Below are 24,068 nucleotides of genomic sequence, written 5' to 3'. Positions count from 1 at the left end.
GTTCCTTTATCAAAATAAGCGGTATTGCTTCATTTTAGCTGTTTTTGATTGCTCGGTTGTGGGGATTTTTCCCTTTTTCGGACAGTTCCGTGGTTAGCATGAAGTCCTCGCCTTGGCCAAAATACACGAAGTACGGAACTATTTTCCAAAAAAAAAATGTTCTACCGTCAAACTTCTTTTATTCTTCAAATATGTTCTTTATTAGATTGTTCATAGCAAAAACCTGAAAAAAAAATCGGGTGTCACCGTGCTTGTTTCCTCACAAACTGCCGTAAAAGGTGGACATGGTTTTCAGATCGTAGTCAGGATGAAGAATTTGCACGGTGGGGACTGGGACGAGACAAAATGGTGTCCATCGTGCTTGAAGTATGCACTCGATAATAAGCTTCTTTTCGGTTGTTTTTATGTGTTTGATGTCACCAACACAGAAATTCATACTTGGAAAGGGTGAAAAAATAATAAAAAATGAGGTAAGTCAAGATTTGATGAGATTTTTAAGTTATAAGCATATAGTTGAAACAATTTCGTAGCGCTGGCGTTTTGTTAATTCCAGTGAGCTAGGGTTCGATTTGTTTTGCTTGGGCAATAAAGGTTTGACAAAAAACTTGAAGAAAAGACTGTTGATTCGTATTTATATTTATATTTATCAATTTAATGGCAACATAGTAAACAAAAGAGAGAGAAAAAGGAGAAAAAAAAATGCCATAGGGATAGTCCTTAAAGGAGTCAAGGACCCCATGCTAGACAGACAACCCAAATTCTTTGTATTCTTTGTATGTTGTCTTGTTTGGTTTCCATACACAGCAAAATGTGAATTCTTCACCCATCACTCTAACAGGAGTGATATATACAGTACAATGTAGTATACTCTGAAAAATACGAACTGCACTTTAAAATTTGCTTTTTATACTTCAGAACCACACTCCAATGTCTCACTGGTCCTCATTCTGACTACTACATTTTCCGTGCAAAAATTATTTCAAAACATTAATTGCACAAATCACAATCTTAATTTGCAGTATCTGTAAAGTACTGACATATTTGCACCAGCACCCGCTTGTTTGAGGAGACTCTGGGTTTGTTGTCAAACCTCTCCATCAGAACTTGCTTCACCCCTTCTTCCTTGCCTCTTTGGTATACCACTCTCAGGTGAGGGAGACCCAAACCTGAGCTTGCACACTTAATGGCCATTGAGGCTGAAATGTACTTCTCTCTAACTAATGGCTGCAGGGTATTAACCAGAAGTTTCTTTTCTTTTAGGAGCTTCTGATAGGATGCCACCCATGAAACTTTGAAGCTGTGCTTTTGTAGCAGTTTGACATTTAGAAACTTCTTCACCAGCTGGTAAAGTGTTTGCACATCTGCAAGAGCATTGTGAGCTTCATAGGATTTACCCAGAAGACCTTGTACCAGGTTTTCTTGGCTTTGGGATTTCATTTCAGGAAGCAATTCCCTGAATGCTGAAAGAGGGTCTGTAAAGCCAGAAACTGTTTTAACTAAGTCATCCATGACTCCATTTTTCTCTGCTGCTTGCACCAAGAACCTGGCATCAAAGGATTTGCAATTGTGTGCTACTAAAATGCAAGGCATTCTTGATTTGAGCCACTCAATGAAGGTCTTCAGTGCCACATCAATTGCAACAGCATCAGTTATTGGCTTCCCATCATAAAACAGTATTGCTCTTTGGAAGGTGAGTTTGTTCACAGCAGATGCTTCTGGTGATAGTACATTACGAGGCTTGATATAAATAGAGAACTCATCATTACCATCTGTTGCTGCAATTTGTAGGATTTCAGCATCATTACCTGTTTTAAGATATTGTAATCCAATTAATACTTTACAAAGATATTACAAAGAAAAATGTAATAAAAAGGCTTAGTGCATCTATGCAGGGTATATCTAAAATAAAAATAGGAGTGATTTCTGAACACCTGTCCTGCTAATTTGCATCTGACCTATTTTCTTTGAGAACAAGGCATGATAAAACAAAGGAATCTATGGGATGCAAATTAGCAGGACGAGTATTCAGCAATCTAGCAAAATAGCAAAACAATTCCATGATTAAATATAATTATTCTCTAATGTGCAATTCCAAAACACCCTGCTGGGACAAACATGGTTATATTCCAAGGCTGTGCTCTAACAGCGCCCAGTGGCCCCTGGCGCCTTACTTTTCCACTTGGGTGACTCGGAAATTTTAGTTTTTTTTTTATACAAAGCATATGCTGGGCACCCTAGATTTCACAGTTTCAGAGCACTGGGCTCCATTCAATTTTCCTTAGAGCACAGCCTTGTATTCACTTTGTTACTTTTTTGCCAAACTTCACCCTGCAAAGCTAATTACCCCTTCCAGATGTTTCCAAATCAAATATGATTTGATGATAGTCTTTGGTTAACGATACTTTCTCAATCTTTGAGGCTGCAGGTGGTGCTGAAATTTCCTGAGCAGCATCATGTCCATCAAAGCCCATTCCAGAACTATACTGTTGTCCTTCTCTGTTCTCAAGCTGTTTTGTCTTTTTCAACTGCTTCGCTTTCTTCTCAATTCTTTTCTTCTTGTACTCTCTTGTTTTCTGTTTCTGTTTCAAAATTAGTATTTTCTTGTCCATTTTCTTTGCAAACTTTAAAGTATTGCCTGGCTCGACCCAAGGGGAGCTAGCTTCTTAGCATTTGAAGCATAAACCTAAATTGAACAAACAAATGGTTTTTATTCACTACAATTTGGTATCTCTTAAAGCTTGTGAAACGGAAAAAGAGGTTGATAGTCCTCTAACACTTATAGCGTTATCCCTTGCAGTTATTAATTTAATTTAGAATACAATCATAAGCACTAACACTATTTTCTAAGAGTTGTGTTCCTCTACAGGTAAAATGGTTGGCATTGGGAATTTGTGAGGAGCGAGCTGTGCCAGCATACATGTACACTGTACTTACTACTATGATCTTTTCCAGTGACTGCCTCAACCTTTTGTCCATCAGATCCTTGCCATGGGGAAGGCCTCTGTGTTTGTAGGACGCAGGACTTTTTAAGTAGCCACACCAGTCGCCACAAGAAGAATGGTCACCATGAGCATGGGGCACAATAGAAATGTTTTCCTCACCTTAAGAAAGTATCAACAGTGGTGCAAAGACTAAAATATAAAGTAAGAAAATTTGGCTAAATTACTTACACTTTCAAATGATCCACAACAAATTAAGTAAAGTTTCTCATTCTTTAAAGTCCGTACAAGCACTGGAAGTGTCTGCTTACTATTGTTTCCCAGTCCTAACTGACCATACAGTCCTAAGTAAAACAAACACCACAAGATACATACCTAAATGTCTTTACAAAATCAGAGACAACTAACCTAAACATCATTAAGGGATTAACATGAGCCAGGTAGTTCTGGAGAGCACAATGTATGTAGAGACAAAAAGTGTCCAACTACATGGATTTGTATTTTATATTCAGCCTAAACCATAAATTAAATCTGAGATCCAATAATACTAGCTTATCACTGGGAGAGTATCGAATTATAACACTGCTTAAAATTCAACACAGGGTTTTGCCCGATTGCCCTTCCCCTGTTAATCTCCAAAGTTCAAATTTCTAAAAAATGCCTTGCAGCCTGTACGTTTCCAAAATGACCACAATACAAACCAATTTGAAACAACATTACAAATTAAAGGAAATTTCTGTGAACTGCTTGACTGTATTTTCATACCTCCTCCAAATGTGAGGATTTGTCCTTGAAAAAAGAAATGATTTAAACAGGGTTGGAAAACATTGCCTCTTCTATTTCCAGTAATAAATAGGTGAGGCCACTGTTCATATATTAAAATTCTAACATGACTCTCAGGCTAGGACGAATCAACCAAAAGCAATTAATCATTCATTGTCCAACCTCTATGTGATATCTTTTGTTTCTTTTCCCCCCTAGCCTCTGAACCAAGTTTGAATTTTTAATGTAACAAAAATGGCTTATTCAAGTGTATGACTCTTCCTTGATGTGGGCCTTAACAAGTTCTTTCATAGCAACAGTCTTTTGTCTCATAACCCAGCTTAGTAAAACTTAGGTCAAAATATAATATTTGGTCAGGGCACAAAACCCACTAGGTGGGAAACATGGTAAACCATGGCCATCAGTTTGTGTGCTGAAGAATATTACCAGCACTCTGTGTTTCATTTTGTTCAAAAAGAAGTGATACTTATGAAGTTTTTCCTCTTTAAATTAAGTTTTTCCACTTTAAATTAATAAGCCTCCCTCTAAGCCACCCCCCCCCCCAAAATCCGTGGAATAAATAAGCTCCCCCCTCCCCCGGGAAGGCTTATTATAGGATTTATGGTATTCAGGTGCAGATTGAATTGACTTTGTAACAAACCAAAGCCAACCTAAGCTGTAAGTACTGCACTGTGTGAATACCCAGCAGCTAGTTTGGTCACTTGATACTGATCAAGTGCTTGCACATGTGTTGGGAGGAGTGCATCTTTAATGCTACCCACTCCTAACTGTCCATGGACTCCCCATCCCCACGACCACACCCGGTGATCTGCTCACAGAGCCATGGAGTGATAATGTCCACACATAACTGCTATACATTTGTTGTCCGATAGCTCGGTAATGTAGACAGGCCTTGTCTGTTGCTTTGTGTCTCCTTGGCCAAACTTTCCTCAAAATAACACAACATTGAGATAGAATAAATATATGAAGTTCATATATTTTGAACTGCAGTATTAGATACGTATGATGCACGATCCTTGCAGTAGATAGCGCTATTTATGCAATAGCGAAAATCAGACCTGAAAAAAATCAGGCCTGTACGGGACTCGAACCACTGATCTCTGCAATACTAGTGCAGCGCTCTACCAATTGAGCTAACAAGCCAACTGGGAGCAGGCCGATAAGTTGGTTCGTAATAAACCCGTGAAAGTGATAAATGAGATAGAATAAATATATGAAGTTCATATATTTTGAACTGCGGTATTAGATACGTCTGATGCACGATCCTCGCAGTAGATAGCGCTATTTATGCAATAGCGAAAATCAGACCTGAAAAAAATTTGCGCTATTGCATAAATAACGCTATCTACTGCCAGGATCGTGCATCATACGTATCTAACACCGCAGTTCAAAATATATGAACTTCATATATTTATTCTATCTCATTTATCACTTTCACGGGTTTATTACCAGCCAACTTATTGGCTTGCTCCCAGTTGGCTTGTTAGCTGAATTGGTAGAGCGCTGCACTAGTATCGCAGAGGTCAGTGGTTCTAGTCCCGTACAGGCCTGATTTTTTTCAGGTCTGATTTTCGCTATTGCATAAATACCGCTATCTACTGCGAGGATCGTACATCATACGCAACACAACATTGTTAAAAAAAATTATCATGTGAATCAGGAAATTATTTCTAAATGCATTATCTGATTCAAAGATGTTGTGATCAAAGTTGAAAACGACTACCTTAGAAATGGCATTCAGGTAGGGCTCTGCCTTTTTATCCTTCAAGTCCCTATAATATCCATATATATTATCACTCAGTTAACAGGTAGTGAGATACTTAAACTTATGTAGAGATTGCTATCTTGATCTAACGTAAAATTCTTGTAACTAATTTACAAGGAAATGTGTAGCAGTTAGAGGGGAGAATTGACAGTCAGACTTTGGGGTTAAGTTAAAGGGTTAAAATCAAAACGAACATCTTGCAAGGATGCTGATAATATTTGCATTGATAAAGTTGTATTTCTTACCTGTCCATACTTTGATGATGCCCAAGAATACACCTATGTGAGGGAAAATAATCAAATTAATCACTGACGCATACTTCTTGCCAGCTGCCCTCACATTAATGAATCAAACTGTATCACATTGTACTCAGAATAGAGATTATGGTTAATGGTTCCTGCTTAAAATGAAAGCAGTTCTTCATTTTTTTTTTCTTACTCATTGTAAATAATTCTTAAGTTTGATAACATTAATATTTAAATTGTTGTAGATATATTTAAATTTGTAAGTCCACATCAGCTTTTTAGCTGCCTTCTTGTACTGACCTACATGAAAAATAAAGTATGTATGTATGTATGTATATAACTCTGCTAGGAATGTTCAGCCCCACTGCATACTACTCACTTTGAAATTTCAACTCTCTTGCTGAGGTGAATAAGCTAAACCTCTTATCTTGATCTTCTTGAGAGCTAGCAACATGTTAATTAACCTATTGACATCCAGTGCGCCCATATGCGCCCATGGGGACCCACACCCTTTCTACGCCTTGTGACATCATCACTTTTAACCCTGGAGCATGAATTTGAGCACCTACTTGAACAGGTTGAAAATATCTTACAGACAATACTTGAACTTGTCAGGTTTCAAAGATTAATTGTTTGTTTATACTCCACAAGATCTAATTAATCAGTGCAATAAAGGCAGAACTGGTAAATTCTAGAGCATAGAAAAATGCACTGTGTGAGGTGACCTGGTTTGGCCAGCAAATACCAACCAGACAAAGAAGCTACATTCCTGATCAACCTGTGCCACAGCCTAACAATCTTAGTTCCATTTGATATATTAAAAAAATCCTACATAATGTACCATCCCATTATTAATTGGAAATCATAAGTTTAATCTATCTTGTTCTCTATAAAAAGTGGGAGTCCAATCCTGTGATCACCTATATCTGAATTTACAACTACGTAACAGTAACCTTAGAAAGATGTTACATTTCATCTTAAGTCACAAGTGTGGGGGAAAGAAAAATTTTTAAGTCCCCATGACAAATCCAACCTCAGACCTTGGGACTCGGTGCTCCGATGCTTTAGCACGGAGCCACAGAGACTCTATGGTGATCAGCAAGGCCCATTACAAAGTTCATATAGTTCATTAGTTTTTTTATCGGATTTATATTTTTTTTCTTTTTAGTTTTCGGGTTGCGCCTCACATGGGATTTTGTTTCTGTTTCGGCAATCTTATTTGGTCCTTTTTTTAAATTTCTTTTACTTCTGTATATTCATAACTTATGAGACCAATAAAGTTGATAAACATATATGACATGTGTCCTGCATACTAGCTGCTATAGGATCAGCAATATTTTTCAATAATGACACTACAAGCACATAGGCAGTGATTAGTTAACATTTGGCAGACTTTCTTTGTCTAAAATATAACACTCAATTCTTCAGAGATGTTTTTGGCAACACATTGTACCGTATTTATGTATGATCCTCGCAGTAAAGAGCACTATTTTAATAAGCAATAGTGAAAATTACACCTGAAAAAATTCAGGCCTGCATGGGATTTGAACCACTGACCTCTGCGATACTAGTGCAGCACTGTACCAATTGAGCTAACAAGCCAACTGGGAACAGGTCACCAAACTAATTCACCATAAACCCGTAAGATGATAAATCAAACTCAATGAATATATGAAACTCATATATTTGAACCGCGGTTGTAGAAACGTATTTATGTACGATCCTCGCAGTAAAGAGCACTATTTAAGCAATAGTGAAATTCCTACCTGAAAAAATTGAGGCCTGTACATTGTACCTTCCTTTTTGTGATCTTCCCCATGTGTAAACATCTCCCGATGAACTAACAACAGCCGTGTGTTGTTGGCCATAGGACAAATGACAGGCTTGAACAGGAACTCCATTGTACTTTTCTATTATGAACAGAACCCGTGATAATGATATCATTACATGGTCTGAATGGAAGATCATCTAAAGTACCATAGAATGTACTTCACTATCAACCACAATTTGAGAGCTTTTATTAATACTTGAAATTACCCTCTTCCTTCCCAGATCATTTTCAGAAGCTTGGTCTCCTCCAGTAATGCACTTAAATGCTGCAACTCTGGACACAGACAACAGAGAAAAGTATCAATTACAATATCCTTTTAATTAGTTATTAAATCTTTTACAGGCATAATTATTCTTATTAACCCTAATTTCAAAGACATCTGCAACATCTTATTTGAAGAAACTGGGCTTGGGTAGATGGCTCCTAACTAATCCAGGATAATTTTTTTGAAAAAATGCCATTTCTCACAAGGAACTGGAGATGCAAGCTGAAACATGGAAGTAAATTAACCATTTCTGCCGGCAGCTTTCTACTTTTGACATCCCCCAGCCCTCAATATATAAAATTATAAAAAATTTAATAAAGAAGATAAATAACATGGGACACACACCTTGCATCAGCATCCAACTTATCATCTCTGAGATAATTTAAAACCAAAAGACAACATAAAAACAGCTCAATCAGATCATGCAGGGAAGGTTGCTTATGATCCTCCTATATCACCGAAAGTGAACAATTAAAAAATAATAAATAATAAATAATAAATTAGCAATGGACATTCTACTGGGTGGCTCTTCTTGTCCACTGTTCCAATCGAATTGGAATTTGGAATGTTGGTTTTTGCGGAGGGAGGTAAACAGGAGGACCCAGAGGAAACCCCCAGAGCAAGGACGAGAACCAACAGCAAACTCAACCCATATGTGACGCCAAGTCTGGGAATCAAACCCAGGCCACAGTGGTGGGGGGCAAGTGCTCTCACCACTGTGCCATCCCTGCTCCCCTAGGAACAATTCAACATTTATTTTAAAAAGTTTGCAGGAAGTAAGATAAATGGATCTTTTGAATCTTCCTTATCTTGTTCCAGTTTAGTTTATAGTGTTCATAACAACAGTTTATCGTGCCCCCCTGCCAACTCTCATTCACTTCCACTAAAACTTCCATTATAATCACTGAAAAAAAGTTTCATCCTTTGGACATTTCAATGATTCTCTGTTGGATGTGTGTGGATAAGTTGATTACAATAAATGAAATAATATATTGTCGACGAAAAAAAAAACATAACTCATGCAGACCTGTCTGAAACTGGCAGTACTTTCAAGAGAAATCACTGAGCTGATTGAGCTTCCAGATACAGTCCTAAAATTAAATGAAAGTGAAACATCCTTATGAATGTAAACCCTTATCAAATTACCACAATAACCACCATCACCATCACAATCTTAAACCATTCATACCTGTATTTCACAACTGCTAACATATGATAGTAGTATGCATTACAACTGATTCATGGTATATATAGTGTAAATCATAATCTGCTCAGTAGTCATATTTATCATTAATCCTATCTGAAAGTTCCTTGAAAACACCTTCAAAGCTTTTTATTTATTGGCTTTAGTTGTTATTCCCTCTTGACACTGACAGTTAATACAGTTTAAATTTCTGATTAAGCTTGGTCATTACAAATAATGACAAATTCTTACCTCTGCCTTGGAGGTCTCACTTAACTTGCCAAGGATCTAAATGAAGGACGAGATGGGTCCAGAACTCGAGCAATGTGTACCAAGCTTTCTTCATTCAATGAAGTCAGATGACAAAGAGGGAACTTCAAATGACTTAAAATAATTTCAGGCTGCAAATCAAAGGAAGGCACAAAAAATTGCTTTAACTCCCATAAGTGATGAGACAGAACTTAATTCTCCTTACAACATCAATATTATATCAAGCAGATGAGTAACAAGAATAACGAAACATATCAAGGAGGGGATTATTAGTTGATCTAATACCAAATTCTTTAAAGTTACACTATAGGAAAAGAATAGCAAACAGTATGGAGAATTTATTTACTAATACATTCTTGGGAGGGAAAGGGTTACTGAAGAACCAATAAAAATGCAAGCATTCAGTTGAAACTTTCCTCTTATCTTCAAGACATAGCTGAACCTCAAAACAAAAAGTACATGGAGCAAATTTAGGCAGATTATACCTATGAAATAATTTTCACTCACAGTACCTAAGACAACAGAAATGATTCTGCATCCTTAGGATCCATACACTGTATAAAAGCACCTGTTATCCGCATACAAGGTAAGTATGAATTAAAAATCATTACAAAATAAAAACGAACCCACTTCAACTGCCACCTTGTTTTCTTTATTTCTTATTTGCTGAGCTGGCACCTGCTACTTTAAGGATGAACCTTGTACATATTACATTGTCAGTGATGATGGTATGAAAAATAAGAGTCAAACGCTTTTACAATTATAAAATAAACAAATCTTTATCAAAAAATTCATGCATCTTACCAAAAAATTTGACCTCTTTCAATTCTAAAAAGAGAATTCTGAACAGGTCAACTCAACAGAACACTGTGCAAAATCATCTCGTGAATGCCCCTTCATTGAACTATTCAATAAAGTGCTGCAATCATGTCTTTCTCGCCATTCGCACCTCTGCTGATAATATCAGTGAAACCTCTAGATGCCAACTTGCCCTGAAGTTCACAAGAAAGATGAAACTTTCCCTTCTGTGCAAGCATGTCCAGAGTTTCAGCCATGAGACCTCTTGCCTGTGAAGGAAATTCAACTGATTGAGATTCAATTCATGCAGCCTTTCCACTAAGATTATCTTGTATTCTGCAACATCACGCAATACAGCCAAAACCACTAGTAAACTGTAAATCATCAAAACTCAGGGTTACTGAGTTACTTTCCACGATCTCATTCAGAAGGCTTCACAAGTCTCAAGTGTCTCCATAGGCTTTGAAGTAAGTGAAATGTTCTCCAGAAGTAGCTCCACTTTTGCAGGCTTCTGGTGTTTGAAGCACAGTCTATTTTAATCCAACAAAGCAGTGAAACACCATAGTCTTGTTCAAAAATAAATGTTTACCTTTGCCTGCACCTAGTGTTTTTTATAGCTGGTCTTTAAAAAAAAAAACCTCCAGAGAATGCTACAAGTTAGTATCTGCCCAGTCAGATCCTGTACATAAAAACCATTTGCAAGTGTGCAGTCCAGATTAGCTCACCAAAAAAAAAAAACCTCCAGAGAATGCTACAATTTAGTATCTGCCCAGTCAGATACTGCACATAAAAACCATTTGCAAGTGTGCAGTCCAGATTAGCTCACCAAAAAAAAAAAACCTCCAGAGAATGCTACAATTTAGTATCTGCCCAGTCAGATACTGCACATGAAAACCATTTGCAAGTGTGCAGTCCAGATTAGCTCACCAAAAAAAAAAAACCTCCAGAGAATGCTACAATTTAGTATCTGCCCAGTCAGATACTGCACATAAAAACCATTTGCAAGTGTGCAGTCCAGATTAGCTCACCAAAAAAAAAAAACCTCCAGAGAATGCTACAATTTAGTATCTGCCCAGTCAGATACTGCACATAAAAACCATTTGCAAGTGTGCAGTCTAGATTAGCTCACCAAAAAAAAAGAACCTCCAGAGAATGCTACAATTTAGTATCTGCCCAGTCAGATACTGCACATAAAAACCATTTGCAAGTGTGCAGTCCAGATTAGCTCACCAAAAAAAAAACCTCCAGAGAATGCTACAATTTAGTATCTGCCCAGTCAGATACTGCACATAAAAACCATTTGCAAGTGTGCAGTCCAGATTAGCTCACCAATCCCCTTCCCCTTCCCGCCTCACTAACCTTGGCTACATCAAACATGAAGTTCTTGAGACCACATGCTGACAGCTGATCTAAGGCCGTGAGCTCATCATAGTCTAATTTCATTCAGGAATTGGCTGATGGAGACATAAAGATGTCAAAAAATAAAGTACAGTGATCAATGGATGAACTTGTGCTGTTTAATTAACTTATAACTTACAGACATTAATTATAATAAGGAAAGTATTAAAAAAAACCCAATTCATTTCATTACTGAGGCCCATACCTGAATGCTTCAGAGAGTGTATGTTGCTGAACTGTATTTCCACTATTATACAAAACCTGAAAATAAAATTAAAGTGATGTTACATTTTGAAGTCTGTTGTTTCAGTAAAAATAAATGAGGCTAACCAGAGGTAATTAACACTAATAACATAGGGTAAAACACCTTAATAAGGATTTTCTAAAAATGTATTGCTTGACAAGAACCTGTTGTATACAGCAGAAGAGCGCAAGATTGGATAGCCATTTTATTCTCTGCAATGTGATCACTGTGCTTACTGCAGAGTGCCTTGAAAAAGCAAAGAGAAGGTATGTTTACATTTTGTATTAATTCTGATATTTCATCAAACATTTTACATCTAACATTTTTATTAGTGTCACCTTGAATGGAAAAGAAAAGAAACCTCTTTTTGTAAAAAACACAAACTCACTTCTACCCTTCAAGTGTTACCTTATTATAGGAAATTAATGCTGCATGGATTTAAAGCAATTTAAGCATTGAATTTCTTTCCAGTTCTCATAATAAACAAGTCATCCTTGATTATTTAAGCTAAAACCTTTTACCATGTACTAAATACTTAAGCGACCAAGGTTGTTAGGTCAAGATAGCTGGATAATTTTGCCTTTTTCTTTTCTGCATTTTTATGGATCTCTCCTCCTGTGCTACAAGCAATTGATAGGCTATCTTTCCTAGCTCTCAAAATAAACAAGTCATTTTTTATTCTTATTTTAGCCACCAAATCCTTTTACAACTGATGAAAAATTTTTTAATTAGCATGCTTGCTTGGTGAAGATAGCTAACTATTTGCCTGTTTTTTGTTTTTTTTTTTGTCTTTTTATGCATCTAAGCTTTGTCTTGGTCAATAAAAACACACACCAAAAAAACTATCGATTAAGTTAAAGTAGCAATGAAGGAAAAACATCCTATAAAAAGCAAGTTGTTATGACGACCAGCTGTCAGATGGATTAGATAGCTTCATACAAACCACAGTGACAATGATGAATAAAGCACCCAGAGCATTAGTTGTTACTATGTACAGTCTCATTTGTTATCAAGAGCAAGATAATTTTAAAAAAGCTGAAATATTTCTTTAGATCTTTCTTGTTATTTTTCTCTTCAGTTTCACCAACAAGTTCAATTCTTATTGATGTAGCACAGTTGAATTCAGGTGAGATCAGATGTTGTTATTTTCATGAATGATAAGGGTTGTAGTGAGAATATGTAAACATAGTTGTCATGTTACCCTATCTTTGTTGAGTTATTTTTGACAAATATTTTATAAAAGCAATAGAGGACTTTATCAACTTTACAAAACCTTATCTGAACACTTAGGGATTACAAGAATTCTTCATAATTATATGCAAATCTGTAACTGTGTCTCTCAACTCCCCACTGAGTGTTCACTGTTCACGGTGATCATTCCAGACGTCAAAAGGTTAGCCTATTTCTAACGATTTTGAAATTCTGTCAGGTGTGTATCCAGCACTACCTCCAGTCACTGAGGTGGATTTAAGCCTGCTGCTTGATCAGGTCAGTGACTAACTGATAAAAACTATTGTGCTGTGTATTGAAAAAAATCATAAAGAGATCCTTGGAATCATTGGGGCTGCACCTCTTTAGCATTGAAAGCACAATGTCTCTCTACCTGTAGAAGATCAGCGGAGCTATTAGTTATAGCTTTAGAGATTAAGAGACCTTGGATGTTGCAACACAAATTTACAAGTCAACATACAATCTGCATCTTTATGATTTTCTTCAATACTACGAGGATCGTGCATCATACTGCATGTTGTTTATGTTTCTGTTTATCAAGTGTACCTTGATTTTGTTTCAGTGAGTCCCTTTTTCCCTCTCAGCTATAGAATTCTTTATTTTGTAACACAGGCTGAATGGGAGCTGACATTACACTATATTGTCGCTTTTTCATCTGTGATAAAGGATTCTGTCACTGGACTGACAATGTTTATTAAAATCAATTAAAGTCCAATTTCAATTTCTAATCTATTAGGTCTTGACAGTATGTATTAGGTTTTTTAGATTCTTAATCTTAGAGGCACCTATGTATTTTGAACAAGCTCTACGAGCTCCTTGACGCTACGTGGGTAAATAAAGTATTGATTGATTGATTGAGTCACAAAATGTCACTATTCAGTCAAATAAGGTCAGTACATTGTGTGTTTCAGTAAATGAGGTGTTCATACTGTACTTGTTAATTTTGAAATCTTTAGTCTAGAATAAAACGTTTAGTACATGCAATAAAAGGAGGTCTACAGTGTAATACCCACATTTATTTATATCACTATCTGTTGAAAATCTAAGCCATAGGAAGGCCATGATTGCAGTTTCTGTGGAACAACCGATGATTATTGGAGAAGCTGTTTTTTAAAGGTGTTTTTTCAATACGTCTTTTCAGAAACATGAATACGTTGTTTGGTGGGTAGCAAGAAGATTGTACCTCTTTATTTCCTACTTTAATCACCTTGCCAGGACTGATTAAAACAACATGTTTAGACATCCTCAACTTATAAAAATAGGTATCTCTTTTATACGCTGAGTACTTGAACCAACAGGGGTTATTCCTTAAGACTGGTCGCCAAGATAACTGTTTTATTTTTGCTGCTTTGCTCTTCAATCTTTTTCAGATCTGCTGTTCCCTTTTGAATTTAAGCCACAAGTTCATTTCATATTACTGCCGAGTGCATGTTTTTGGAGTAAGTAATTTTGAGCTAAAAAGGGCTATTCCACATGAGACATCAAAATTTGACAGATTTTTAAATTCAAAATATGAGAGCCAAACTTACTTTTCATGAAAGCTTATACATAGTTCTATAAGAATCCAAATCTAGATTGGCAGTAGTGGCCACGTCCAGGGTGTGTGACGCAATTGTTTTTGAGGGTTTTTATTAACAGAATAAGCCATTTTACATACCAATATCTAAATGGCTCTATCTCAAAGAAATTGATTGCTATAAATCAGTTTTTGAGATCTTAACTACTCACTAGGATGGGCCTTTCAACGCCAAAAGAAAAAAATTCTCAATCATTTAATGCCTCAGACAAACAAAGACATAAGTGTTGCAGACGTGTATAGTGGCCGAGAACTGCCATTAAACATATTCAAATTTATAGGAATTATTTTTGTTATTTTTTTTTAAATTTCGATTTATTTCTTATTTTTCTTTTTAAAATAAAAGCAAGTGAAAGTAAATGAAATGTAAAATAGAAATAAAATGAAACCAAAGATAAATGAAATCAAATCAAAATTAAATACTACCTGGCCAAGCGCTGCCACTAGTTTCATTTTTTTTTTTTTTATTGATTGTTGGAATAAGCTACCATCATCTGTCGTAGATCATGAATATGTAAATAGCTTAAAAAAAGCATTGAAAAAAGTCTATTTTAAATGATTTATAATACCTATAGAGCATAATTTTAAAATTCTTACGCAGGCATGTATTGTTAACCCTGCCATATCAATTACATTTCATTGACTCATTGACTAAGAATAGCGTCTACTGTGTTATACCTCATTTTTCAAAGCTTCCCGACAAATGTAAATGATGTGGACGGGTATTCTGAAGTTGTTCCGATTCCTCGTTGGAAACAGCCATAGATCTTCAAAATTCATGCGACCTGAACAAAGCAACCGCGTCCGCGCTCTTGAAATTTGCTCGGTTTAAACGCAGGAACTAACTGGATCGATCGAAGTTTGACTCGTGCACAAACAATGTTATAATATGAGTCAGCAGTTGACTTACCCAGTATTCCTGCAAAGGGAGATGAACTGCAACCAGAAGTGCGGTCCGAAGCGTTGGTCCTCGAAGGCGGCAAAGTGAACAGAGAGGCATTTGGCCTGCGCATGCGCGAGTGGCATTAGCTTAACGCCATTTGTTGAGTTTGCGACGCGTTTCTGCGAGGTTTCAACTGGACAATCGACACCTTTTTGTAATATTTTTTGAAGATGAATGAAGGAGTATGACAAGTTCACCAACATTTCTAACTATGTGGATATTCATGGTGTTTAATGGCTCTTCGGTTGAGGATATTTTAATGATGAAAGTGCGAACAAAACGCGAAAAAATCCCCAAAACTTGAAGTTTGAGATGGCTTACTTTGGTTTGCGAAACGAAACGAAACGAAAAGGAAAATCTATAGTTTGCGAAATGAAAAATCTGTAGTTTGCGAAATGAAAAGTCTGTAGTTTGCGAAATGTAAAATCTGTAGTTTGCGAAATGGAAAATCTGTGGTTTGCGAAATGAAATTTCCCTGTCAAAATTAAATTCTGGCGGAAGACTATCCTGGCGATCACCTTTGCATACATTTGCTAGGTAGGAGACCCTTGCGTTACATTTTCTAACAGGTCAGGGGAGTCTAACTTTTGGTTGAGCCATCATGGGTCGAGGGTCTTATGTCGAAGTCGAGGGTATTTAGTCGAGCGTCCCTTTTTTGTTTTTCTTTTTCGCAGCCTAGGCGAGGAATTTCATTTCGCAAACTACAGATTTTCCATTTCACAAAGTACAGACTTTCCATTTCGCATACTACAGATTTTTCATTTCGCAAACTACAGTTATTCCATTTCGTTTCGCAAACTACAGTAAGCCCTGCATATTTTTCAGTTACTTTTTAGTGAGGATAATTTTGCAAAGTACATCACAGCCTTGTACTATTTCAATAAATCAATGTAATTCAAAAAATGTTATACATTCAAGAAAAACAGTTACTATCAGTAGTGCATATACATTTGCGAATATGCATGTAACATTCTTTTGTCCATTTGCGGTTTGATACTTATTTATAAATTCACAGCCGTAGCGTATTACTAGCTGTAATTACAATAAAGCTGTAATTCCAAACATCAAACTATCTGCCTGGACTCTACAGAATCAACACTGAGAACCCTCAAACTTTTTAAGATATTGAACGTGCCTGGATAGCCCAAGTAGATTACCGTATTTGTTCGCCTATAAGCCGAGCGATTTTTCCAACAAATCAAACTGAGAACAGGTAAATTCTCGCCAAGGAAGGGGGTTCGGCTTATAGCCGTGTATTTTCACCAAAAAATATTTAAGGGTGCTTAACAAGATTCGAAATTCAATGTTTATTCGACTGTAAGCCGAGCGATTATCAACAAACACAAATTTCCGAGCTCACGAAGGGTAGGTACATGTAAATCATTGTTGGTTCTGCTCGACGGAAGCTCGAATCGCATAGGAGTTTCATCCATATTGAACAGCCTGGAGAGCGAATGGCCATACCGCTGCCAAAGTGCGATCACGAACTGATGGAACTGGATGATCTTTTCTTCCAGATCTTGTGGGAGTCGCTGGGCCAGGGTTGTCCTAGTGCGAAGGCTGATGGAATGGCGCTTTTTCCATCTCTGGTAGCAACCCAGTGAGGCTTTGAAGTCTGGATCACTGCTCAACTCCTTTGCCTTTAGCCGTAGAATTAATCCGCTTACAGCAATTCCTGTATAAGATAACAGAGATCAATTGTTTGACTTGTTTTGACGACATGAAAAACTGGCCAATCAGAAGCGGTCATTCCCACGGTTTGTGTAAACATTGCAACACGATCTGACAGATATCAGTTGATCGAAGCTTTTCATTGTTTTAAAGAAGCGAAAGACCTACCTTGACTCCCCTGCTCTGAAAACCAGTCCAGTAGTGTTTGATCCAATTCAGGATACTTTGGCGAAAGGCAGCCCATCGTCTTTCGCTTTGCTGACATTTTAAGCTCACCATAAAACAGGTTCGCTTAATCTTTTCGCCAGCGACGCACCATCGATTCACTGATTCCGTAATCTCTAGCGATGTCGGAGTTGTTCTCGACGGCCTCTGCTTCAGCAACGACTTTTAGTTTGAACGCTAAGTTGTATGAAGAACGACGAACTTTCGGCATGATGATCGATTACGATAACTTTGAAAGAGAGCGATTGTTTGAGACAGGATTCTGAACTCAGGTGAATGTTTTGTTATGTCACGCATGGTTCTATTTATTTACACATTAAATTCAACTTATCTGTGATTTGTTGTTACTTTCAATTAAACGACCAATAACAACTGAGTAAATAACCTACTTTTTGGTTACATGTTTCCCGAGGGGGAAGCTCCTTTTGTTTTCGGTTTATGTTAATTCATCTCAGTTAACGACACGCGTGGAGTACTTTGCAATTATTAGGTCTCGGCTTATAGCCGAATGTTTTTTGTTTATTTTTTATTTCAATGCAAAGCTGCTGACATGAAGAAGTTTAGGGTCTCGGCTTAGAGCCGAGATCGGCTAATAGGCGAATAAATACGGTAGATACCGATAAGTGACCCTTCTGTCTAAAATGGTTCAAGAAGCTAGGACAACGTTCTTTTTGACCTGCGGGTAGTCCCTTTCTACCCAAGTGGCCTAATGACCCAGTTTCTGTAGTTGAACAAACAAAATCGAGTCCCAGACGATAGTTTTCCAAAGATTTAAAAATCGGTGTTAAACAATCTCCTAACGCAGGGTATACAGGTTATCACTTTCAATCATTTTCCAATTATTTGAAAATGGAGTACTTAAAACAGGCCCTTTTTGCACATTTTATTCCACATTATCCAAGAAGTTACAAACTGGACCTGTCAACCCGTCGTGCTGCTTAACCGACTAGCGACAAAGGGTGAAAAATACTACCGACTAAGTGACTGAATATTAACCGACAAGTGGACCCTCCTCCCCCCCATTCAGACTCTCTGTTGAGATAAGCGCTGAAAACTAGCAAAGTCATAATTTTGTCATATCTGAAAATTCGGGGCTATTAAGCAATGTCAGTTATGTGGGGTGTATCGCTAGTGACCAGAAACGCGAGAGATAAACCCCGTTCTCTGTTGTTATTTCAAATCTATACAAACTGTAAGTAACAGAAGTCTCCACGTGAAAATTAAGCATTGCAAACTCATTACCCGGTGTGATAGGGCGAGGTGCCGCGAAATCGACCCCGTTTTATGTTGTTATTTTGTAAATATCTGAAAATTGGGGTCATTAACCAGTGTATTAGTGCAGGGTGTATGTGTAATCACTAGCAACTCCCGAAATCGACCCCGTTTTTTGTTGTTATTTTCTAGATATCTGAAAATTGAGGTCATTAACCGGTGTTTTAGTGCGAGGTGTATGGGTAATCATCGGAAACTCCCGAATCGACCCTGTTTTCTGTTGTTATTTTCTACCGAAATATCTGAAAATTGGGCCTGGAGCATTAAAGCAGAGTGTATAGGTTATCACACAGGAAACTCGCAAAATCGACCCCGTTTTTTGTAGCTATTTTCTAGATATCTGAAAATTGGGGTCACCAAACCAGTTTGTTAGTGCGGGGTGTATGGGTAATCACTGGCAACTCCCGAAATCGACCCCGTTTTTTGTTGTTAGTTTCTAGATATCTGAAGTTGGGGTACTTAACCGGTGTGTTAGTGCGGAGTGTATGGATAATGACTGGAAACTCCTGAAATCAACCCCGTTTTTTGTTGCTATTTTCTTGATATCTGAAAATGGAGGTCATTAACCGGTGTTTTAGTGCGAGGTGTATGAGTAATCACTGGAAACTCCCGAAATCGACCCTGTTTTATGTTGTTATTTTCAACTGAAATATCTGAAAATTCGGTCCGGAGCATTAAATCGGAGTGTATAGCTTATCACTCAGGAAACTCGCGAAATCGACCCCGTTTTTTGTTGCTATTTTCTATATATCTGAAAATTGGGTCACTAAGTCAGAGTGTTGGTGCGGGGTGTATGGGTAATCACTGGCAACTCCCAAAATCGACCCCATTTTTTGTTGCTATTTTCTACATATCTGAAAATTGGGTCACTAAGCCAGAGTGTTGGTGGGGGGTGTATGGGTAATCACTGGCAACTCCCAAAATCGACCCCATTTTTTGTTCCTAGTATCTAGATATCTGAAGTTGGGGTCCTTAACCGGTGTGTTAGTGCGGAGTGTATGGATAATGACTGGAAACTTCTGAACTCCACCCTGTTTTGCGTTATTTTCTAGATGTCTGAAAATTGGGGTCATTCACCGGTGTTTTGGTGGGGGGTATAGGTAATCACTGGAAACTTCGCGAGAACGACCCCGTTTTCAGCTATTTTCTAATTTCGGAAAATTGGGGTCATTAACCGGCCTGTTAGTGTGGGGTGTAAAGGTAATCACTGGAACCTCGCGAAATCAACCTCATTTTTCTGTTTATATTTTCTAAATATATGAAATTTGGGAGTAGCCGGTGGCCCACTCAACCCTGTTTTATTAGTCATTTTCTTGGCTCTTCACCCACCCTATATCTAAAGTTATGTCCTGTGTTTGCAACGACGACTCAGTATCAGACTGGCGTATTTATGACATAATACATTGCAGTTATTAACTATACACGTTGGATGATGGCTGTTGCCATACGATTTCTGAGCGTGGCATCCAAAATTTCACAGCTGAATTTTAAAAGGAGGTCCCATTCAGACCTGCCAAGTGTTCCATCTTTGAAAACAAGCGACAAGCTCAAAATCGGTGCAACGTAAAATACCTCATCAAAAAAGTCATGAACAACTGTATGATTGGCAGGTATCACACAATCTTTACAATCTATCCAAAAAAGAAAAAAATATTTAATGCTACTATAAATAATCTCCCAAGCAAGTGTAGTTAGCTTCGTAACTGTAAAATCAGAGTTGATTGTTCAGCTCAAACTAAGGTCAAAGCTATTAGTGTCCATCAGTGATTTGCCTTTCTCTTTTCTCCGAATGCACGACTGCTCGCACATTGAATATAATTAATTCCATACAGTACAATTCAACTTTTTTTAAAAAAGGCAGATATTAAATATCAGTAAAGAAATAATAAGAAGAAACCAAGGAAATTTTCCCTCAAAGGTGATTTGTATTAATTAACCGACAATATTTTATAGTTGTGAAATAATTTGCAACGAATCACCAAATTCAAAGCGACTTTACTATGGGTACATTTCATAAGAATAGAAACCATATAAGTTGGGTCCTGGTGAAGTACACTTAATATACTGAGATGAAACTTGTTCAGTGGAGAGCATTAAAGATAAATGATGTGTTGTTTTAATCCTATACGTGACACGTCCGCAGTACCAATTTAATTTAATTTTTTAATATACTCAATTTCAATTATACAGGTCTTAACATAATATACAAATTAAAGATAAATTAATGATTATTAAAAAAAATAAAAAATTTACAAGATCTAAATAATTAGGTCAGTTTATACAGAATTCAAAGATTCCTCATAAGAATAAACTGCCTCAATGAAGGGAAAAAAATTTTTACGTACAATATAGTAGCTCAAATAGCATAATTAACATGACAATAATTATTAATTAATTATAAAAATCTATCCTTATTTCCAGTAAATTTGTTTTGATAAAATTCATTAATACTGTTCTTAAATGATGAGAAAGATTCAATCATTCTAATGTGTAGTGGAAGAGAATTCCACAGGTCTACAATATGATTAAAAAAAGAAAACTTAAAAACATCAGTTCCAAAAAGGCCTTTCCCCAGTGTAACCTCACTATTTCTGATGTTATATTTAGACGTCTTAAAATTTACACATGACAAAACATTAAAATCAATGTAACCTTTAAGGCATTTAAAGGAAAAGCAAATAACAGCAAAGGAAAAAGCAATTCCTCGAAAATGAACTATAGAGTTAACATTCAAAAGTATGCTTAAAGGGTTACATGACTTTCATTAACAAAAATACTTTCTGGCTCCAGCATAATACTGTTGGTCTTGGCATTTCAATCAAGAGTGTATTCTCTTAGGCTAATTATTATCACTTAGGTTCTAGAATCAATATTGGGTCATTCTCTTCACTTAGATTATACTATTTAACATTTTATTGTAATGTAGCTAAATTGATCGATGATTTCATTTCCATTGATTGGTCTAATGCGGCATGATCTGAATGAACAGTCGCATTTTGGTTATACCTCTATGGAATTAAATTGACCTAACTTTGATACAGCAATCTGGCCTGATTTCGAACCAGATGGAGGGTTTTTAAAGTTAATTTATCAGTGAAATGTTCAGCAAATTAATTTAATTAATTTTAATTAATCAAATTTGTGACTGCAAAAAATACCTTAAATTTACTTACGGTAAATTATTACCCTAAGACTTCCTTCAGAGCTCAACTAAGGCAGATGATGGAACTTTAGACAACTTTCACTCATGACAATTCTGCTCGCTACTTATAAATGTTTGCATATCTAAGTAAAAAATTAGTATTGAATTTTGGTTTTGAGTTGGCGTCAGTAGAAAAACAACAAATTATTCATAACATTCTAGCAAAAGCTATGTCTTCAAGGAAGTAATTACTGTAGCTGTTTTGGTCCTTAATTGAGCCCTTTTTACACAGTACACAATCCTTGTTGACTAAGTGTAACTAAAATAACAGAGCAAATGGTCCCTGGTAAACAAAATGGCTCCCCAGAATCCAAATTTGCACAACACTGAAAGTAAAGAGGGCCATGGGCAGTGCAGATAATGTTCTTTCCCAGTACTTGATCATTATTTAAAACATCACTGTAATTAATTGTTTCTTAACTAAACCAGAAAAATTCTATTTCTGAAATAACTCATACATGCATTAAACTAAAATTTACATTCCTTTAGTACATTCCATTTGTAACTCAAACCACTAGTTACATACAAAACGCAGTTGTTTAATGATAACTTCTGCAGTTTTTTAAATACTTACTGTATTTCTTGTTGAAAAGGTCTTGCACATGAGCAATAGTAAATTGCTGATGATTTGCACCTATAAAACAGAAAGTAAACAAAAGACTTAATATGTAAACAAGATATGAATGGCAGCTACATGTAAGTTTCACATGAGGATTCTATTAAATGGCCCATACACTTCTTTGTGGTTCAACTTACATACATGTACCTTAATTTTGAAAAAGTCACAACACCTACAACATTAATGTTTAAAAACTCTGGAGTACTTGAAAATAAATTATTCTTGGTATCAAAACCAGTCCCTATCAAATAGGATTTTGTACTGTAGTCCCATGAGATGCAACCCCTCACTGAAATTCCTTGTCTCAGACTCTAAGGTAGATGGCAAGATTGTTATATAGGTGACTCAATCAAGACATTATCCTGTTTGCTAAGATCACAGCAGTGTCTGCATCTTGATCTTACTTATTAACATCCTCTTTGATGCAGCTCTTGAAGACATGCTCCCTTCCTTGAAACAAAGTGCCAAATTGTGCCGTTCATTTTTCATAGTTCTTAGCTTCCATTAATGGGCACTTCATGAGGTCCACCAACACCCACAAAAAGGATGTTTTATGTTCCAGTTCTCCCATAAAATGGCAAACCTTAATCAGTGAATGAAATATCTGCAGTGCTCTGTTTGTAAGGGTAACTCATATAGGGTAATTGCTTTATTAAAATCTTAATGAAGGCGAGGGCAATCAAACACTAGAAAATATACACAATGTACACCATAAAACAAGAGAGAGGCAAGACTGGGGAGGAAAAGGGTTGATTAAGAACCTGTCATCTATTATATGGCCACAATCCACAAATAGGATATTGGCTGCAGATGCCATCTTTGGTTTAAAATGCAAAACAGTACACTCGATTCCATATTCTTAACCTCGCTCAAAGTGAATAATTATGGTGTACTTGTCACATAAAATTTCACTGTTTGAAAGCAAATATTGTCTTCTTACCAAAATATTCTCGAAATTTTATGCTCATCCCTTGATTAGTTGCAAGAAATGCTGTTCCAGCCCTAGATGCAAGGTTGTACACTTCACCACTGATATCCAGATATAATGTGGATGTCTGACAACCCAAATCTTCAAGAACCAGGATTTATACATGCAATAAAATAAGGCAATTAAAAAGGTTATATTATCTTCAGTCTTAATTATTAAGATATAGGTCTAACCCGAAAACACTTCTTTTAAATCCCCTAAGGAAATGCTCAATATGAATCATTCATAATTACCGTTAGTATTATTAATGTTTTTTGAAGATAGGCAACTTAACTCTATCAGGGTGAACATACACAGCTGTATTAATAGTACCTCTTCCAAAAGTTTCTTTCTGTGTCTATCAATTAGTTTTCTTTTCTGCTCCTCCGTGAGTTCTGATACTTTGACATTTAATTCTTTATAAACTTTTGCAGAATCCACAAACTTTTTTTTCTCCATGTCACTTCTTTCTCACCACTTTTCAGATGCTTTCTTATTCTTCTGTTGGTAGGTAAGACCTTTACATTCATCTGCAACTCAGTAAAAGAACATATATGATTCATGAAAAATATATGACCAAGTGCACTAATCACATGCAGTGATGTCAGTCAAGACCACCTTACAGCCACATAACACTTACTG

The 24,068-nt window shown here is 36.6% G+C and overlaps 2 protein-coding genes and 1 long non-coding RNA gene across 6 annotated transcripts in view; 1 reads left to right on the top strand and 2 right to left on the bottom strand.

The window, feature by feature from the left end:
• Nucleotides 1-605: 605 nt before the first annotated feature.
• Nucleotides 606-3,073, bottom strand: LOC148715910 (maternal protein exuperantia-like). Its single transcript, XM_088746232.1, has 3 exons — nucleotides 2,935-3,073; nucleotides 2,345-2,683; nucleotides 606-1,805 (listed from the first exon to the last, which is right to left on the bottom strand). The coding sequence occupies exons 2-3, from the start codon at nucleotides 2,607-2,609 to the stop codon at nucleotides 1,009-1,011; spliced, it is 1,062 nt and encodes a 353-aa protein (XP_088602358.1). The 5' UTR covers nucleotides 2,610-2,683; nucleotides 2,935-3,073; the 3' UTR covers nucleotides 606-1,008.
• On the top strand, nucleotides 1,553-3,484 carry LOC148715909 (uncharacterized). The gene is made up of 2 exons (XR_015995748.1): nucleotides 1,553-1,690; nucleotides 2,867-3,484. It is a non-coding gene; the product is annotated as an uncharacterized LOC148715909 (long non-coding RNA).
• A 4,280-nt stretch (nucleotides 3,485-7,764) lies between these two features.
• LOC148715908 (uncharacterized) overlaps nucleotides 7,765-24,068 on the bottom strand; it is a 27,007-nt gene continuing 10,703 nt past the window's right edge. Inside the window, exons 3-14 of one of the 4 annotated variants that reach the window (XM_088746235.1) lie at nucleotides 23,902-23,956; nucleotides 23,400-23,528; nucleotides 22,415-22,474; nucleotides 11,886-11,967; nucleotides 11,683-11,738; nucleotides 11,439-11,533; nucleotides 10,086-10,348; nucleotides 9,794-9,849; nucleotides 9,264-9,412; nucleotides 8,856-8,919; nucleotides 8,174-8,277; nucleotides 7,765-7,836 (exon numbers count right to left, since the gene is read on the bottom strand). In XM_088746235.1, the coding sequence (XP_088602361.1) occupies nucleotides 11,954-11,967; nucleotides 22,415-22,474; nucleotides 23,400-23,528; nucleotides 23,902-23,956 (258 nt within the window). In that variant the 3' untranslated portion in view covers nucleotides 7,765-7,836; nucleotides 8,174-8,277; nucleotides 8,856-8,919; ... (4 more) ...; nucleotides 11,683-11,738; nucleotides 11,886-11,953. The other 3 variants (XM_088746236.1, XM_088746237.1, XM_088746238.1) reach the window with 3 other exon arrangements.

The sequence above is a fragment of the Stylophora pistillata genome, unplaced genomic scaffold (assembly GCF_964205215.1).
Source record: "Stylophora pistillata unplaced genomic scaffold, jaStyPist1.2 SCAFFOLD_132, whole genome shotgun sequence".
Classification (NCBI taxonomy): Eukaryota; Metazoa; Cnidaria; class Anthozoa; order Scleractinia; family Pocilloporidae; genus Stylophora; species Stylophora pistillata.
The sequence above is the reverse complement of the archived record's forward strand: the minus strand, read 5'-3'. Positions and strand labels throughout refer to the sequence as shown.

What these genes read in the sequence shown, in the direction of transcription:
- LOC148715910 (XM_088746232.1), bottom strand. Translation starts at nt 2,609, where the DNA reads ATGGACAAGAAAATACTAATTTTGAAACAGAAACAGAAAACAAGAGAG. An exon ending in TTTGGAAACATCTGGAAGGG is followed by an intron (nt 1,806 to 2,344) that starts GTAATTAGCTTT and finishes ATCTTAAAACAG; the next exon opens with GTAATGATGCTGAAATCCTA.